This window comes from Pan paniscus, chromosome 15, assembly GCF_029289425.2.
Source record: "Pan paniscus chromosome 15, NHGRI_mPanPan1-v2.0_pri, whole genome shotgun sequence".
In the NCBI taxonomy this organism is placed as follows: Eukaryota; Metazoa; Chordata; class Mammalia; order Primates; family Hominidae; genus Pan; species Pan paniscus.
This window is the reverse complement of record NC_073264.2, coordinates 59,754,532-59,773,330: the sequence shown is the minus strand read 5'-3', so window position 1 is coordinate 59,773,330 and position 18,799 is coordinate 59,754,532. Positions and strand designations below refer to the sequence as shown.

The 18,799-nt window shown below is 44.2% G+C and overlaps 1 protein-coding gene across 2 annotated transcripts; it reads right to left on the bottom strand.

Moving 5' to 3' along the window:
• Positions 1-984: 984 nt before the first annotated feature.
• On the bottom strand, positions 985-11,455 carry DACT1 (dishevelled binding antagonist of beta catenin 1). 2 transcript variants are annotated; one of them, XM_034937637.3, is made up of 4 exons: positions 10,767-11,455; positions 8,448-8,580; positions 7,563-7,718; positions 985-3,935 (listed from the first exon to the last, which is right to left on the bottom strand). In XM_034937637.3, the coding sequence occupies exons 1-4, from the start codon at positions 11,109-11,111 to the stop codon at positions 2,170-2,172; spliced, it is 2,400 nt and encodes a 799-aa protein (XP_034793528.2). In that variant the 5' UTR covers positions 11,112-11,455; the 3' UTR covers positions 985-2,169. The 2 variants fall into 2 exon arrangements, with proteins under 2 accessions (XP_034793528.2, XP_034793527.2); XM_034937636.3 differs by having other exon boundaries at positions 985-4,046; positions 10,767-11,433.
• Between the last annotated feature and the right edge of the window lie 7,344 nt (positions 11,456-18,799).

Sequence of the window (18,799 nt, the reverse complement as noted above, 5' to 3'; positions counted from 1 at the left end):
GGATGGATCACAAGGTCAGGAGTTCAAGACCAGCCTGACCAACATGGTGAAACCCTGTCTCTACTAAAAATACAAAAAAATTAGCCAGGCATGGTGACGCACACTGTAATCCCAGCTACTCAGGAGGCTGAGGCAGGAGAATTGCTTGAAACTGGGAGGTGGGTTGCAGTGAGCCAAGATCAAGCCACTGCATTCCAGCCTCGCCGACAGAGTGAGACTCTGTCTCAATAAATAAATAAAAACCTAGCATCTTTTGTTTAATGTGGGGAGACTGTTCTAGACTAAAAAGAAACCTACAACCTACAATCGAATGCAATGCATGACATTGACTGAATCCTGCTTTGTAGGGGAGGTAGGAGGACAAAAAGCTGCTATTAAGAAGTTCTTGAAACACACTGGGAAATTTTCTATATTAATATTTGATATTATGAATTACTACTGATTTTCCTTAAGTGTGATCATGATATTGTGGGTATACAGGGGAATCTCCTTGTTCTTGGGTAATGCATGCTTTTTAAAGATAGAATATCATGATACCTGAAATTTACTTTAAAATATTTTATCAGTGTGGGGTAGGGAGAGGGGAGGATTGCTATTATATGTTTTTGACCTGAAAAATCAGTAATATAGTTAAACCTAATACATACATACAGTTACAGCAAGCATGGCAAAATGTTGGCAACTATTGAATCTAGGTGGCATATAGTTGTTTATTGTATTATCCTTTCAACTTTTCCATGTTTGAGATGTTTTGTAATAAAAAGTTGGGAGAGGGGATTCTTTTCAGAAATATTTTCCTTAGACGACACCTATAAAATTTACCTTAAATTTTAAAGTACCTTAACTACAAGTTGTCTGCTTTCCTTCATTTGCTTGCTCATCGTCCATTCTAATACTAAAACCTATCTATATTGCAAATGATATTCTTATGCTAGAATAGGTCTAACATAAATCTCACAAATAACACCAATAACCAGCACAAGATTTACAGGTGTAAACATCTGGTTTTATACCCAAATAACAAACTTAACAGCAGTAAAACAAATGGTTTATTACTGCATATGTTATATTAAATTTACACAATGATATATAAAAACACATACTGTTTATATTATATAGTAATTTAACATCAACAGGAATATCAACACAAGTACTACTCATGCACAAAACATGCATATATTGGTATACAAAAAGCAATTTTACACAATACTGTTTACCAAAAATTTTTTCTTAAAAAACAGCCCTTCCACATAGGATCAAAGGTCCAATCTGGACTGGATTGCACTAATATGTTCAGGTCAACGCTTCGGTGGCATAGCGCTCAGTGAGCAATTCTGGGATTGGAGTCATGCCCAAGGGTTACTTCATTAATAGTGAATGTCTCTGTGCCCAAGGACCAAAATTTTATCCCAAAACTAAATCCTCCAAGGAATGAAAGGTTGGACTGGCTACAAATTAGGGAGGGAAAAGAAGGCATCTAAATGTTGGATAAACGGCCCTAGAAGGGGTTATTAGGAACAGGGCCTAGGCACCAAGTGTGGCAAAAGTTTTCGTGAATCCTTTTAAGGTCCGTATCGAGGCTGCTATCTCTGGATTTAAGGTTTGGCCTCCAAGTCATGAGTCTAGTAACAGTTCTGAGAATAAAACCGAATGGGGATACATCTGAGAAATGTAGACTACATAAAAAACTATAGAATACAATGACTGCCCCTCATACCTACTGCACACTATTGTATGTGGTGCCCCTCAACAGGAAAACCCTCATGGAGACACTGCCCTGAAGACTCAAGGAACAAATATAAATCCAAAAATTCCATCCACCTGACCTTGGGATCAAAAGATCTCATCCCAATAAAACTTGAACATCAAAACCTGTACCTTGCCGGATGCTCAGAAAGTTTAAAATAAAAAACAGCTGGTACCACAAAACTCACTATCACCACCATTAAAACCTCAATATGTACTTCTAACTAGCAAAACATTCTTTACCTTCCATTAAAGGCACTAGCATCCATACGTGAAGATGAAACAATAATTTACCTTGGTTTTATATTTTTTAAAAAAGCATTCCATTAAAGTATTACACAAAAATGAAAACACCTTTTTAATTTCGGCAACTAGGGAGAAGAAAAAAACACACACACAAACTTTCTACACCAATGATGTCACTCAAACCGTCGTCATCAGTTTCAAAGAGCCAGACCGAAAGCGGAGGATCTTCTTCTTGAGGTTATGTGAGGCCTTAATTTTGACAAAGGTTTTTGCGGGGTGGTTGTGAAGGTCTGGGGCCGTTACCGTTTGAATGGGCAGAGTCTGGACAAACTGGGACCAAATTAAGCCCCCGCTTTCTTCAGAGTCGCTGGTGGTTGTGCTCTCCCCCACGAACTCGCCCTCGCTCACACTCGACTCGCTGTCCCCGAAGCAGTTGGTGGTGTAATTGCTCTGCTCGTCCTCACTGGTGTCCACCACGGTGGAGTGGAACAGGGACTCGCACTCGGCCGAGTACTCGGAGTCGCTAGCCACGTAGGCGTAGGGGCTGGCGTAGGGCAGAGGCACAGGCGCGGGGTACAGCCCCACATTCTCCCGGCGACCGCGCCGGGCCCTCCTCAGGGCCTCTTCGTAGGAAATCTCGGCCGAGGACTTCCACCGCCGGTAGTCAGTTCGCTTGTGCTTAGGTTTGGCCACCACCGCCTCCCGTCCGTGGCCATGTGCCCTGCTCCCCGCCCTGTGGCCCCCGCCCGCGGGCCTGCCGGGAAGACCAGCCTCGGGCCCGCCCCCACTCTTCCTCCCCTTGGAGGAGGCTTTCTTGAGTTTCTTATTTGTATCCAAGTCATCTGGGAAGCGACACTTCTTGCTCCCGGCCCGCGTTTTCTCCCTGACGGTGGGCAAGCCGTTCTCCAGCCCCTGGAGGGCTGGGCCGCGGTGCTTCAGGCTGGAGTTCTTCGCGACGCCCATGTTCCTGTGGCCCCGGTGGAGCCTGACACTGGGCTGCTGCCCCGGGATGAACTGGGCCTTGACCAGGTGCGCTTCCTCCAGGCTTTGGGAAGAGCCCTCACTCTTGAAATCCAAGGCAGGCCTCTCTTCCACGGGGAAAGCTGGAGACAGCAGGGGAGGAGTGGCCGGGGGGACGCCCTGCAGGCTGTTTTTCTGTGACATCTTTTTCAGGGGCTGTACAACTTTGTTCTCCTGCGGCGGGGCAGGGCCTCTGCTAGGACTCTCTTTTGGAGCGGCCCCTGAGAGCTGAGCGCTTTCCTTAGGGGACTCCCCTGTCCCAATGGCGGAACACCGAGCATGTTCTTGCGAGGCTGGCTTGGCCGTTTTTGGCAGGTGCTTACTCTGAAGGTCGGAGGCAGCGCCTGAGGGGCAGCCCTCTGGCAGGGGCGACCTCTTGCTTTCGGCTTGTTCGGCCTTTGATTCTTTCGACCACTGCTTCGGTGGGGAGAATGTCCCACTGTTCAGAGAAGGTATCCCGCCAGAGGGCAGACACGCCTGTTTCGAATTCTTCAGGTTCACACTGCTGCCCTGTGAGACACCGCCCGGGGCTCTGACACAAACGCTCCCGTTCCTCAGAAGCCCTTTCGTGGGGTCAGCGTTCACGCTGGTTCTCGGTTTGTTGGTCCTTACAGGGTGTGTTTTTTTCTGGACCAGGCTCAGAATGTAGCCATCCATTTTCTTGCTGGACGAAGGATGGGAAGCAGACCACAGACTGCTTGGGGACGGTAAGGAACTGTCTGTTTTGACGGCATCTAGCTCAGATCCACCGCAAATGTCACTGGCATGGTTTCCAAGCCTGTCCTCTTCCCTCAGAGGGTTGCCCGTCAGACAAAGGAGAAACATTGGGCTCTGCACAGCCACAGCATGAAGTGGACTGGGATAGCGATATACATCATTCCCGTTTTTAGACACCAGATCACACTGGTACTTGGGATTCACATCTGCAATGACATCAAGGGAATTAAATTGTGGTGTGGAGAGGGAACGGCAAACTGCCCCTGAGGCCTGGTCTTCACAGTGGCCTTCTTTATATTCCGACAATCCTATGAGATCTGAAAAACAGTTAAAGGTACACTCTGAAGAAATGAATTGGTCAGCACCAGCTTGACTCTTTGGCCAATTTTTATGGAAAATCCATGGGTAAAAAGAGATTGCCAAGGATTAAAAAGTGCTGCCCTACCATTTCACATGTAGGTACTGCTACTGGATGAGGGGGAAATATTTAACAAAAATTTTTGACAGCATATGATATATCCTCTGAAGGAAAAAAATTCAGCCATTAAGAATGTTTTCAAACTACTGCATAATAGAGGGAAAACACTTTAAAGTTTAGTGAAAATCATGATATAATACTAGAATATGATTATAATCTTATTAGGATCACATGTATGCAAAGAAAAAACATCTGAGATGAAGCACACCAAGATTCTAGTAGTAGTATTTCAGAATGATCAGAAGTAAGTGATATTTACTTTCTTATTTTCTGTTAAACTGTCTGTACTGCGTTTACTACTGGGAAAAATAAAATTTTTTGAATCACTGTTTCTCTAGGCTGCTCTCCCCTCTGTTCTATTCCTGGCTTTCTTTAGGATAAACTGTACGTTCAGTAGGCTTTCTCCTCATTTTGTGTTTTTTTAAACCTAATTCTTAATGACATCCATTCAAATATAACTGTCAATTGAAAGGTGATGGAAACTGATCAAACTTCAGTAAAAACTGATCAGATTTAAATAATAATCGCCTTATATTTTCAATAGTGATGCTAAAAAAATAAAACAGGGGCCAGGTATGATGGCTCATGCCTGCAATCCTAACACCAAAAGGCTGAGGCCAGAGGATCGCTTAGGCCCAGGAGTTCGAGACCAGCCTGGGCAACAGTGAGACTCCATCTCTCTACAACCAAATTTTTAATTTTAAAAAACTTTTTTAATATCATAAAGAATTCTTGATAAGATTTTAAAAGATTGAGTGGTAGTATTAATGGATAAATTTCCCACTTGTCAAAAATGTTTTTTTTAATAGGATAAAGAATTCTTGGTAGTATTTTAAAAGATCGTGTGGTAATATTAATGGATAAATTTCCCATATGTTGAAAATGTAGATGCCAAAGTACAGCAAAATCAAGCTTGCTGTCTTAAAGGATTTTGATCTCTTAAGTTGGTGAATATTATAAATAACAAATCCATTTAATGACCTTCAGTTATCAGAGAAAATTAAAGTTGAGTTTATCAGTAATAATTTGTCCTCCATCGTATTTATTCATTCAAATACTGAGAACCTATATGTGCCTGATTCTATGTTGAGAAAGCTCCATAAACTTCAATGATAATTAGCAGTCTCAGGGAAAAAATAGTCTAGACCCAGAGATGATATGTAAAGAAAACATAATAAAACAAAAGTGCCATGTCCCCACCCACATGACCCCCCCCCCCAATAAAGAGCTTGTTCTAAAAGGAAACCTCTCTAGCTAACATCCTTCCCCATCCTTCCTCTCCCAGCAACGTAAGCCCTATCTTTGCCTTACTTAAAGCCACACTGACAAACACTTCACTATTCATCCCTTTTCCCTCTTTAGAGTTGAACAAAACAGATATCCTAGCCCCCAAGGCCTGGTGCAACTGTCTCAATTATGTGAGGAAGTGGCATTTGGAAGAGCACGGGTCTGTCTTGAAGGAAAACCTAAACCAAAGTGCCTTTAATGGGTTTATAAAGTTTCCCTCTGAAACCAGATCTGTGGAATGAAGGGGAGCAATTACCAATGAACTTGAGGCCCAGACCCTCTAGATAACACAGTTCTGTGCTTCCTCAAATGATTGCTGCTGACAACACACAGATATGAAGACACCAGCCAATTAGCTCCCTCAGCTGCTCAGTGTTGTTTGCCTTGCCTGGACTCAAAAATTCAGGCTTATACCCAAGTGGAGAACACAGACAAACCAGGAGTGTGATGACTTGTGCCAGGACCCAGAGCAATTCTAATCTTCATATTTTCTCTACTCTTTTAAGAATTCACAATGTAACAGGACTAAGGAAGGAGTCTTGAGTTCCAGCAGCAACCCTGCCATTCAGCAGATGGAGAACCTCTGACAATTAGCTTCTAAGCCAAAATTCCTCTTCTGTTAGATGAGAAGGTTGAAAACAACAATTTCTGAATTCCCTTGGGATGATGAAAAACGTGGACCTGGCAGTTAGGCCTGAGCTTAACTTCTGCCTCTGCCACTCACCATCTATAGAGCCTTAAATAACATATCTAACCTTACTAGGCCTCATTTTTTTAATACATAAAATGGAGCTAACAAGACCTGTACTGTGCAGGACTATTGGGAGGATTCATTGGAGATAAATATATACAGAGCATCCAGTACAGTGTGTGACACATACTGGAAATGCAGAAACTCTTCTAGTACAATAGCATGATTCCTTCTGGGGGTCATTGCAAAGATATCCCAAAATAAGGAATAATGGCATGTGGGCACCCACTTAAAAGAAAAAACAAGCTGCCATCATGCAGAACATTCTGGAGAACATGAAAGGGCCATTGCTCCCTGAAGTGCCAACCAGTTCTTGGCCAGGCTGATGGACATATTTAACTTAATGTGAGTGTCAGACTGATTGATTGATTGAGATGGAGCCTCACTCTGTTGCCCAGGCTGGAGTGCAGTGGCACAATCTCGGCTCACTGCAACCTCCGCCTCTGGGGTTCAAGTGATTCTATTGCCTCAGCCTCTCAAGTAGCTGGGATTACAGGCACATGCTGCCACACCCGGCTGATTTTTGTGTTTTTAGTAGAGACAGGGTTTCATCATGTTGCCCAGGCTGGTCTTTTGTTTTTTGTTTTTTTTTTCTCTCTGCCGCCCAGGCTGGAGTACAGTGGTGCAATCTCGGCTCACTATGACCTCTACCTCCTGGGTTCAAGCAATTCTCCCTCAGCCTCCCGAGTAGCTGGGACTATAAGCATGTGCCACCATGCCCAGCTAATTTTTGTATTTTTAGTAGAGATGGGGTTTCACCATGTTGGCCAGGCTGGTCTTGAACTCCTGACCTCAAGTGATCCACCCACCTTGGCCTCCCAAAGTGCTAGGATTATAGTCATGAGCCACTGCACCGGGCCAACCCAGGCTGGTCTTGAACTCCTGACCTCAGGTGATCCAGCTGCCTTAGCCTCCCAAAGTGCTGGGATTACAGGTGTGAGCCACTGCACCCGGCTGAGTTTTAGCTTTACATAATTAAAAGAAGAAAACAGTTCCAAAATGAAAGAAAATACAGACAACCTAACAGCAAAGGCTCAGAAACAGAGCTCAAGACCTACAATATTGGGACAGGATTTCTAGAGATAAAGTGTCTTGCTGCTATCAGAATATATAACCAAGTAGCACCCAAAGGGTACTGGAATAGTTCTAGATACTCACCTAGATGAAACTGAGTTCTAGATGTAAGTATGGCACTAAATGCCGCAAAGTGATGAACCTTCATTTTTCCACCAGTGAAAGGTGCTGGAGCCAAATAACCTTTTAAGGGCCCTTGATGCCTTCCAATTAAAAATTTCTATCAGTGCTAAAAATTCTTACCTGCAGATTTGGGGCAACCATCTGAGAGACTCAAGGTCGCCTCCAAGGGGCTGCAAAAGCAGGTGCTGGAATGACAACTGGATAAACACTCACTGAACACCGAGTTAGAGGAATTGGAAAGGGATCCTGAAGCCCCATCACTCAGCTCATAAAACCCTACAAATAAAAACACCGTTGGAATTAACGTCATGTCAAGAAATAATGCATATTCACGCTTAACAGGAAAATGAATAATCATTTAGGAAAAGGAGATTTTTTGTTTTTTGGCCAATTTTGATTCATTGGACTTTGGTGTCCTAATCTTATGGTCTTATTTCAAACAATCCTTAGGAAAAGGCAAAGAGCCCATAACTAGGGGTACATTTCAGAGTTACCCTCACCCTCAAATTGACCTTATTCCTTGACCCCGCCTTTGAACATGTCCAAGGAAAGAAACTTAGATCTGTCAAGCCTCATCTTTATCATGATTGTTTCAGAACAATAATAAGAGAAAAATCTATTTAAGGAGCCCAAATGGTTTAAAAGAAAAAAAAAAAAACAAAACTTTTGAAGTGGTCTCAGGAAGTTGAAGTGTGACTAATTTTCTAGCCCAGTTCTGACTTACTCAAGTTTCAAAGGAGGGCACCTCTTGCAGAAATTTGAATAGCTTTTATTTTTAAACTTGGGGGACTCCAATCACATTGATCTCATTACTAAAAATTTTGTTGTCTGAGTTTATTTCCCTCTTATTCCGATAAAACTGAATGGCAGACTTCTTTTTTGTTTATCCTCTCTCTGCACTGGAAACAAACTCCATTGCCATTTGCAGGTCTGGGAATGTTAACCACAAGGGGCTGAGATATAACTCAAGAGTGCAGAATTCTGTCCTTGTGCTCAATCACTCACCTGAGCTAGGCCGACTGTCTGTCTCCAGGTGCTCTTCAGATGTCTTTTCTACATCCAGTCTCAGGTCACTTATCTGCTTGTCAAGCTCTTGCAACTGATTCAACAAACCAGCATCTCTTCGCCTCAAACAATTCTGATTAGGAAGAAACAAAGGAAACATGAACATACAGGGGTGACAAAAGAACCAGAAAGTCTACTCTAAGGACTCAAATTACCCATCTGAAGAGTTCACTAAACTTAGAAAACCAAAATTTTACTGGATGACCTGAAGTAACGAAAAACTTCGAGAATTCAAGAATATGTCCTATGTTTAATTCCACTTTCTCACATTTTGTGGTGATATAAAGTTTCTTCATAAAAACAAGACTTGTTTTTAGTTTCAACTAATATATACAAACTGACTTTTCATAGATAGGGACAAGAAAAATGGACTGAGACTTTAAATCATCTGGTGTATAACCAGTCTTTTAAAAAACAATACTTCACAGTAGACTCTTTAATTTGAAATGAGAGTAAGAGATTTCCTATAATACACTATAATCTTAGGTGAGATTTTCTGGCCAAATGTCTTGGCCTGCAGAGTTTTGTTTTCTATTAGTTGCTTTGTGGGGTTTAATCAGTCTTAGGGCCTTTGAAAGTGAGAAACTAATACTAATAGCCAGTGCCAAGTATAATGTGAGCTGGCAGAATCCAAAACCCTCATGGGAAGGCCCATCGAGATTTGAACGCCTCTGGGTTTCCAAAGGTGACAGATGGATTGTGCTAACTCACACTGCCACCTAGTGCTTCCTATTGCTGGAAAAACGGGAGAACTCAAAAAGCATCTGGTTGAAATCATGAATGCCAAGTCTACAAATGAAAATAGTACCATAAATACTGACTGGACTGGAATTCTCTTGACATACTGCTTTGCTCCCCTCAAGCGGACAATAGGAATGCGCCACTTACAATCTTGAGATTCATGCAGACAAAAAGGTGCAATTGCACAAAACAATAAAATGTAAAAGTCACCAGCCATAACCAGTGAGAACTGGCTCAAATGAATGTTACATAGGAATCTGGTCTGTGACCGAAGCAGCGCAGTAAAATGCCAAAACAGAGATATTACACAAACCACAGTGTACATCCTTACAAAACACATGCATATGAATATCTACGCCTCTTGTCTTTTGACTTAAAAAGCTTGGAGACATAAATTGTATGTTTGTTTGCTACAATTAATTTCTTCAGGTAAAATGAACCTATCAAGTAAAAGCACTTTGGTGCTTAAAAAGACACACACACACACAGAAAAGAAATGATCTGAAAAGAGATAATAGAAGAAAACACATGACAACCGCACAGCATCACCACTTTATTGTGGGAGGGCCACTACCTGGCATGTGTCTAGTTTAGATAGTATCACTTGGTCAGGTGAGGACGTTTGCTGTTTCCAAAACTACATTTTAAGGTCACTGAAAACAAAGCTGTCGCCATTATTCTGAGGCGGGGTCAAAAGCTGTTCATCAATACATTAAGCTACAAAGTTCTTTTTCTTCCCCATTAATGAAGACTGCATAGAAAGACTGAGACACTGACAGAAACCCAGTAAGATAAATGCTTCCCGAGAGCAGGTTCTCTTTTCTCCCACCTCCACCACCAATCACAGCTGGCAGAACGTATAAAATATGAGAGGAGGGGACACAGTCTCCAGCCAAATTTCCATCATTTCCATCTAGTTTGAGCTGCCTTATACAAAGGGCTTCTATTTGAAATTAAGCACCAGCCTGGGTGAAAGCTGGCATGCTGGGGAGAGCTCTCGGAGAGGCACGGCTCCCTACAGGCGCTCCAGTGTAATCGTAAAACTCGGCCTTGGACAGTTAAGCACGCCACAAACCCCCTCCTTGGCTTTTGGCCCCTCTCGGCGGGAGGAGATAAAGTCAAGAAAACCTCCAAATAAAATGGTATTTTAAGCGGGAGTTTGCAAACCGCTGGGGAGAGGGCATATACTCATCTAACTAAGGAGACCGAACGTTAGAACTAGGCGACTCCAAGAATCCCGAAGGCAGAGGAGGAGGGAAGAGCGGCCACCCCCTTCCCGCAATCCGCGCGAGGTCGCCAGACACAAAGCGGGCACACGCCAGAAACGCGTGGGCGTCGGCAGCCCACACGCCGCGGGCACTCAGGAAGGGGATTAGGGAGGTATGGGGCGGTCGGGGGCGTCCCATAACAGCGAGCATCTCCCCAGCCAGAGTCAACCTCGCGCCCGCCCCAGGCCACCTGCCCGACCTCCAGCCCCTGGGCAGGAACAGCCGTGCTCCACCTTCGGGCACGACCTACCAATTGCTTTCTTAGCAGCAAGATGTTCTCCTCCAAGAACTTCTCCTCCAGGCGACTGCGCTGCGCCGCCTCCCCCAGTAGCTCCCCAGCGCGGGGCGCAGCGGCTCCCGCACCCCCGGCGCCGCGCAGGGCGCCCCGGACCAGCAGCTCTTGGCGCTGGCGCAGGTACTCCAGCTCCGCCAGCCCGGCCAGCGTGGCCTCCTGCCGCTCCCGGGTGCGCTGCCGCTCGGTGTCTGCCTCGCCCTTCTCCCGCCAGCGCCCCTCGGGCTCCGCCGTGCGCTGCTCGCCTCGGGCCGGCGCCGGAGGCTCCAGCTCCTTCGCCGTCCCGGCCGGACTCGGCTTCATGGCCCCCAGTCGGGCAGCGAGCGCCGTCACCGCAGCCGGGCCGCCCAGGCGGAGGAGCAGGGCGCTAGGGCTGCGGCCGCGGGTGGGCTCATGCCGCCCTGTGGCGGGGCGCGGCGCTGGCGGGGACGGTGGCTAGAAGCCCTCGAGTCCTGCGCGCGACCGCCGGCTGCTGCTGTCCCGGCCCGGGCGGCGCCGTCCGCTGTCGCCGCGCGTCCCTCGCCGCGGCCCGGCAGCTGATAACGCCCTGCCCGGCGCTACGTCACGCGCGGCGGCCCTGCAAACCCCCGCCTGGCGCCCGCCTCCCCGCGCCGGCCCCTCGGCTGCGACGCTTGCGCCCCCAGGCTTCCCCTCTTCTGTCAGGCGCGCCGCCCGGCCCCCAGAGCCGCCTCCTCCTCGCTCGGCCCTCCCCGCCCCTCCTCGCCCCTCCCCGCCTCCTCCCCCGCTCTCTTCGCGGGCCTCCTCGCCCCCTTTTCGGGTTTACTGCACCCGATTTTGCCCTCGCTCCTCATTGGCTCTTTCTCGTCGCCCAAAGCTCGGGGCGAGCGCCTGGAGCCCCAGCATCCTGTTACAGTCGGCCGCGCAGGCAGGGGCCGCGACGGGACGCGGCAGTTGGGCTCTCCGGAGAACTTTCTGAAACTCGACCAAGTTGCAGCACAGTCTTAACCCTTTCCCCACACGGCCACTCCTCATTTCCACTCACACCGAGTTAGGTTTCTTTCACTTCCCAAGCAAGGTATTGCAAGTGTATTCACAGACACTGTGGGGTTGGTTCCTTAACTCCACTTTGTAAAGGCAAGCAATACAGAGCACAATGCAGTGTTCTAAAACTGTTAAGTTTTGTTGTCGTTTTAATTTTTTAACGTCGGTCTTACGATGGACGGCATTTAAAATTAGGCAGGAGGATGTCGTTGTATAGCGAGAGGTTGCATCAATTCTTTTACAAGCCTACGATTTGAGTGCGCGCGCGTGCGCGCTTTGGTTTTTGTTTGAGCTTTTATTATTACTTAGTCTGCGTTTACAATAAGAGCTCTGACTCAGAAATCAGACTGTCTGGATTTGTATCCCAGTTTCACCCCTAAATAGCTGTGCGGGCAACTTATTCCCTTCTCTGTGTACGTTCCCCCCACTGTAAAAGGGAGCAGCTGCTATGGGAACCTGCTGTTGAAGAATTATAATAGTATGCAGCATATGATATATATTGTGGGGGCTGTGCACTTACAACGTGGCTAGCACATAGATAGTAAAGGTGATATGAGTTGTAGCTTTTCTCCAGAGGGATTTATAAGTCTTCCCTCTTGAAGTATCATGTATTGGTCATCTCTGCTTGGAACACACTACTCCAGACCCCTATCCCACTGAAATTTTCGGTGGGATAGGGGTCTGAAAATTCCACTAGCTGGCTTATCTGTGGAAAAGTACCACATATATCTTTAAAAGCAGTACATCCAAGAACCTCGGAAATTCAATCCAGCAAGTCACAATTGCTGAAGTTCAGGCAAAGTGTTGTGTGAAAGAGTGCATCCTATATCATTATTTCAGACACTTGCACTTTTGCCCATCTGCTTACCCGTGCTAGGAATTCGTCTTCTTTCCTCCCCTCTCTGTGTGGTCTAACCACCCTTCCAACCTTTGAGCTCCAGTTAACTATATAAATACCTGATTCTGATCCCATGCTACCTGTATGGTTATTTATCTGGGTGTGCACACGCATATCTACGTAGGTGTTTATGTGTATCTCTTCTCTCCATCTACATTATGAAAGCTTCCTGAAGGCAGGGACTGTTTTAATACCCTCTTAGTATCGCTGTATTCAGCACATTACCTTGCAAGCATTCACCTGACAATTGCTAGAGAGAGACTCGAGAATGTAGATTGGTTGTAAATTGTTTTTTCATTAGCATACTTTTAAACTTAATAGTACCCATTTAATCTCTACTACAAATAGAATTAAGTTGACATTTACCAAAAAACAAAAACAAAAGAACTCCCTTGCCACCTTTCACTTTCCTCCCCATTGCTGCCTCCCACAGACATGAAAGAACTACAAACTTGATTCATAATTAACAAGGTTGTATATTAGCTCTAAAAATGGAATTATGGTCAGGTGTTCATAAGCATACAAAATCGATTCTCTTCAGGTTATCTATTCTTTATGCCTGCTGTTGCCAAACACTACTTTATAATATAGGAACTAATTTTCCTCCCTAACTTTAGTAAGGCACGAAAGGATAGTGACTTATCCTGCTTGCCAAATGCCACTCACCCATGTCCTCTGTCATTGTTTCATTCTGCTCATTTCTAAACAAGCTTCTTGCTTTCCAGCTCTGAATTAGATTCCTCTGACTGGGTGGAGTCTATTATTGTGGCCTGTGTTATGTCACACATCGACAACTATATTTGTATAGTTGAGGGGGAAAAAAACCTGAAACACATTTTTACACACTACTAATAAATCTTAAGGCAGGCAGACAAGTCGCTATGTCTCCAAACCTCCCCACCCTCCCAACCCCCCTCCTCACCAAATGCCACTTTGAGCTGGCTCATTAGTCCAAAGCAAGCCATTTGCCATAACAGCTTGTATATCTCCATGAAAAAGTGTTCTCAGCAAGTTTAAATATTAAAACTAATATATTCAGATGGTTCCGCCAATAAAATGGTCACGAATAGGAAAAAAGGTTATGCTTTCCAAAGTATCCATTACACATTAATAAATAATGCTGTTCATTCACATGCCAATTAAAACAAACTCGGGCTGTCAAATGAAGTTAGAAGCAAGGAGCTCAATGCTGTAATTGTTTTTCCAGGAAAACTCCCAATGTCATCAGATTAAGTGAGACAGGCTGGGTTGCCCCTATTCTCTTTTTAAGCTAGCAGCCAAATTTTCTCCCCTCCAGTCTAGTTGCCTGGATTTTCTTTCCTCTTTGATTCTTTGTTTTTGTTGCAGGTATTCCGGAAGCAGTTGAAAGTGATCGCCTACTGCTCCCTTCTGTTGCCAAAGGAATCTCACTTCCCCCTACTGTTTTGATTTTTCTTTCCCTTTCTTTTTAAAGCAGGTGCTGGTACTTCTTCCTCCACTAGTGCTATTTCATTATCTCCTTTCTAATGTTGTTCAGCCCTAGTTGGTTCTTTTGCTTTCCCTGGACATGCCTGTCTTCTCAGAAAAACTGTTAATTGACACTCAGAAAGTGTACCACTAACGATGGGGTGGACCTGCTGCCTGGATGATCTGGAGAGTAAGATAAAGTTGCCAGCATGAAAAAGAGTCTTGGCTGAATATATTACAGTAGTGTTAACTTATGCTTGAAGATCTTTCCTGGGCAGAGCCAGAACATGTCCCTCATATCACACAGTCTGATGCTTTGTCCTTAGGCAGAACAGCTCCTAACAGCACCCCCACCAAAGTCTGAGCATCATTCTACAAATGCCTTGTCCAGCAGTGAACATTCTATTGCAGCCAAGCAAAGTAAGGAGCATCAGTTGCACATTTTGCCATCAAGCAAAGCAACAAAATGATGCCTTGCAGCTTTTATGGCCAAACAAACACAAATGATGTAATTGGGAAAAGCTGTCTCCGAATAGGAGGAAAAGAGTAAAGGGCAATCCTTTGAGCTGGAGTGATGACCACCATTCGAGGGGCTGGGATCAAAGCCCCAGCCAGACATCAAAGCCCATTTGAGTCTAATGCCAAAAAAGCCACAGTGAATTAAACTTCATATATAAACTAATTATAGCTTGACCCCACAATCAGGCTTCAGTGAGCACACAGGGGAAAGAAAGCAGACATTGAAACAAAAGATCAAGAATAAAGAAGCGTGGTAGCAAAATGGGGCAACATCATGGCCCTGAAAATTTTAAACATCTTTTGAGGGCAGAAGGGAATAGGGGAATAGCAGAAGAAACAGCAAATGTTTGACAATGCTGGTCTTGTTTGAAAGGCTATGAAACAACTCCTTCCATCCTCTCTGGTGCACAACTAAACACTACCAAATAAACCATCCTACATGAAAAGGTTACCTTTTAACTGTGTTTTAGTGCTGTTAAAGAGGTTTTTATTGAAGAAGGCCAGGGTGATTTCACGAAGTTTGGTGGTAAGTTTTTCAAGAGGCTCTTGCTTCCTCCTGCAGAGCACTGTGGATTCCAAAGATTCTAGAATGTCTGGAAGTGAGTTGCATTCCCCACCGTTGTAATCACTGATAAAGGTGATTAAGTCTCCACCAGCCTCAGACTTTTGTCCCTTACCTCTGCCATTTCTACCAGTCATCTTTACAGATGGAAGGTGCAGAGTTCCATGTGTGCAAATACCTAGAGCCACATACTGTGGTACTAATACAATGAAAGGATTTCATTTCAAAGCAAAATTTAAAAGTGTTTCAGAGACAAGTGGCTTTTTTTTTTTTTTTTTTTTTGAGACACGGTTTTACTCTATCACGCAGGCTGGAGTGCAGTGGCACAATCTCAGATCACTGCAGCCATGACTTCCTGGGTTCAAGTGATCCTCCTTCCTCAGCCTCTCAAGTTGCTAGGACTACAGGCTAATTTTTATATTTTTTGTAGAGATGGGTTTTGCCATGTTGGCCAGGCTGGTCTTGAACTCCTGAGCTCAGGCAGTGCACCCGCCTTGGCTTCTCAAAGTGCTAGGATTACACAAGTGGCTTCTTTAACCAATTGTATTAGGTGGATTTTGCTCTTACTCTGCTTTATTGGGACCATTTCTCCAATTATTTAAAAATTTTAATTTCAGGCCAGGCGTGGTGGCTCATGCCTGTAATCCCAGCACTTTGGGATGCTGAGATGGGCAGATCACTTGAGTCCAGAAGTTCGAGACCAGGCTGGCCAACATGGCAAAACCCTGTCTCTACTAAAAAATACAAAAATTTCCCGGGCGTGGTGGTACGCGCCTGTAATCCCAACTACTGAGGAGGCTGAGGCAGGAGAATCGCTTGAACCCGGGAGGTGGAGGTTGCAGTGAGCCGAGATCGCGCCATTGCACTCCAGCGGCGACAAAGTGAGACTGTCTCAAAAAAAAAAAAAAAAAAAGATTTAATTTCACAAACTGGCAAACAGTTGCATATATGATTTCATAATTCATAGAATCTTTTCAATCACATTTTTGTATACAAACATTAGTACTTTCTTAAAACAACATCTAAATTTGTAACCTGAATACTTAATAACTGAAATATTAATTTTTTTAAAAAAGGCATTTTCCTGGGATAAAAACAAATATGTACCATCATAATTACACTGCACCTCTTTGAATATTCACTCACAGATATTTATTGAGTACCTAATACCAGGCACTGGGGATACAGTGGGTGAACAAGTCAGATATATTCCCTACGTTCACAGAGCTTATGGTCTAGAAGGTAAACTGGCACTAATTATATAACCACATACATAAGTGTGTATGTGTGCATTTACAAATTGTGAAACTATCACAATTTGCAAAATAATATTTTAAAACAGATATATTCTATGATTATATCCAAAAAGTCATACTCAAATCACAAAAATATATTACTGACCTTTATAATCCTTAAGTTTTTTCTGGGGAAGGAGATCTTATATTTTACTTTGTGTTATCTTTTTTTAAAAAATATTTATTCTCCTTAAAGCCACATTTGAAATTTCTTTAGGAAGATACTTGCTGTATAGCAAAACAGTTCAATATTTCATCTAAATATCTTCCACTGAAAGGGAGTAACTAGTACATGTAAATAAGTTTTAAGATAACTTAAGTACCGCACTGATCTAGTACTACCTTTTCCTCAGAATAATCCCAGAAAGGTGAAAGAGAAAGCATCACTCCAACCCATGGTACTATGAGCAATTCCCAGTACGGTTTTCTGATCGTTTCTACATAGCATACAGAAATGATCAATGAAGTGACATTTTGTGGGAGAGCCCTAGATTATTAACATGAAAGTGGAGGCTTTTGATTTAGGATATAGACATTTGGTCCCACTTTTCCATCTCCTTTGCTCCTGTGAACCCAGCCTCTCTGAGGCCAGGCAAGAACTCTAAACAAGTTCCCATACTGATTTCCTGGCCCGTGTTGGCCTCCAAGTCCCGCACAGCCTCTTTAATTAAGACCCCTCAGGGGCTTAGGGATCCCTGTGGAAAAGCCCAGAATGCCATTATCACCCCGGGAGAGGCTGAAAGTGCACACTGCTGGCCCGGCTCGGGTCGCCTTGCCCCACGGGGCGCCGCCTCCTCTAATCCCGTGGCACCTCCGCAGGGTGCAGTGTGAAGAGTAGCACACCCACTTCAAACAGAAATCGGGCCCAGAGTGTATGTTTGGGCTAATGGAAAGGATGGGGGTCGTGAAGAGCCTCAGATTCAAAGAGAAGTCGCCTGGGATGACAGTCAGTGGCTGCGTGCGGCTCAGAGACCTGAAGGGACCGATAGGAAGCCTAGGGGCTCCACTTCCATCTCCCTCTGGCCGCCCCCGCCCAGGGACTTCTCCCTCCTGAGCCGAGATGCTTTGAAGTCCGGGAGGGTGGTTTTGACAACAGATGGGACAATTCGCTTCTGTTCAGTTTGGTCCTATAGAGGAATTTGGTTTACCCACTCTTGGCTTTAATAGAAGCTGTTTTCTTAGAAGAAAGAATCCGATTCTAATGTGGCACTTACTGAGGTGGTGGAAAGACAGAGATTTCGGAATCCCGCCAGTTTGAATTAACTCCTGATGCACCACATTCTGCCACTCCATTATGTTCACCATACACTGGTTTTGCCAACTTTGACCTCTCTCAGCCTTGTTTTTCTCATCAGTAAAATGATGCCTAAATCACCACCAACCTAAGAGGGAGGTGGACCCCAAAGTTCCAAATGTTATACACACATGTGCACAAACACACTCACACATAGAATATACAATCAAGGACATTCTTATGAGATAAAAATTATCATTAGCCACCATAATTGCCTTGACAGTTTTCATAAGGCATATACATTACATTAAAAAAAAAAAAACTTTATTTTGAGCTATAAGTAGATCCACCCACTCAAGGACAGAAATCTGGGTACTGCAGTGCTGCCAAGATAAAACACAGGGGTCCTGTTCTTTGAAACCATATGGCTCAGTAGAACAGGAGCAGGGTATATGGGGAAGAATATAAATTTTGACCAGGGTTCAACTCTTTCAACAAGTAATTTAACCTGAACCTCAGCTGCCTTATTTGTAAAATGGGCTTGCTCTTAATTCACAGACAGCTAATGTGAAGGGTTTCATACACAGTACATCCTGGAATATGGTTTATGAAGCTTAGCCTCTTCCTTTTTTGCCTAGCCTCTTATTAGGGAAAATTTCAAAGCACCAAAGTAGGGAAAATGGTATAATTAATCACCATGAACCCATCACCCAAATTAACAATTGCAGATTATAAACAGGCCCCATTTAGAAATGAATATTTTGACAATTTTGGGACTACCAGATATAAGATAGTTACAGATTAGAGATGTATTTTCATCATTAGTTTAGTACCAGACATATAATAAGCACTCAATGAATGCTAGATGGCATTATTATCATCATTATCAATTTTTTTCTATAATTTATCCAAAACCTTTTTATGGACCTAATATAACACACCTTTCATCCAAAGAGCACAAGAAGATTTCCCAAAATCTTTGCAATATATCATGGTGTGGGAAGACAAAGATACTCTAAAGTATCAGGCAGTGAA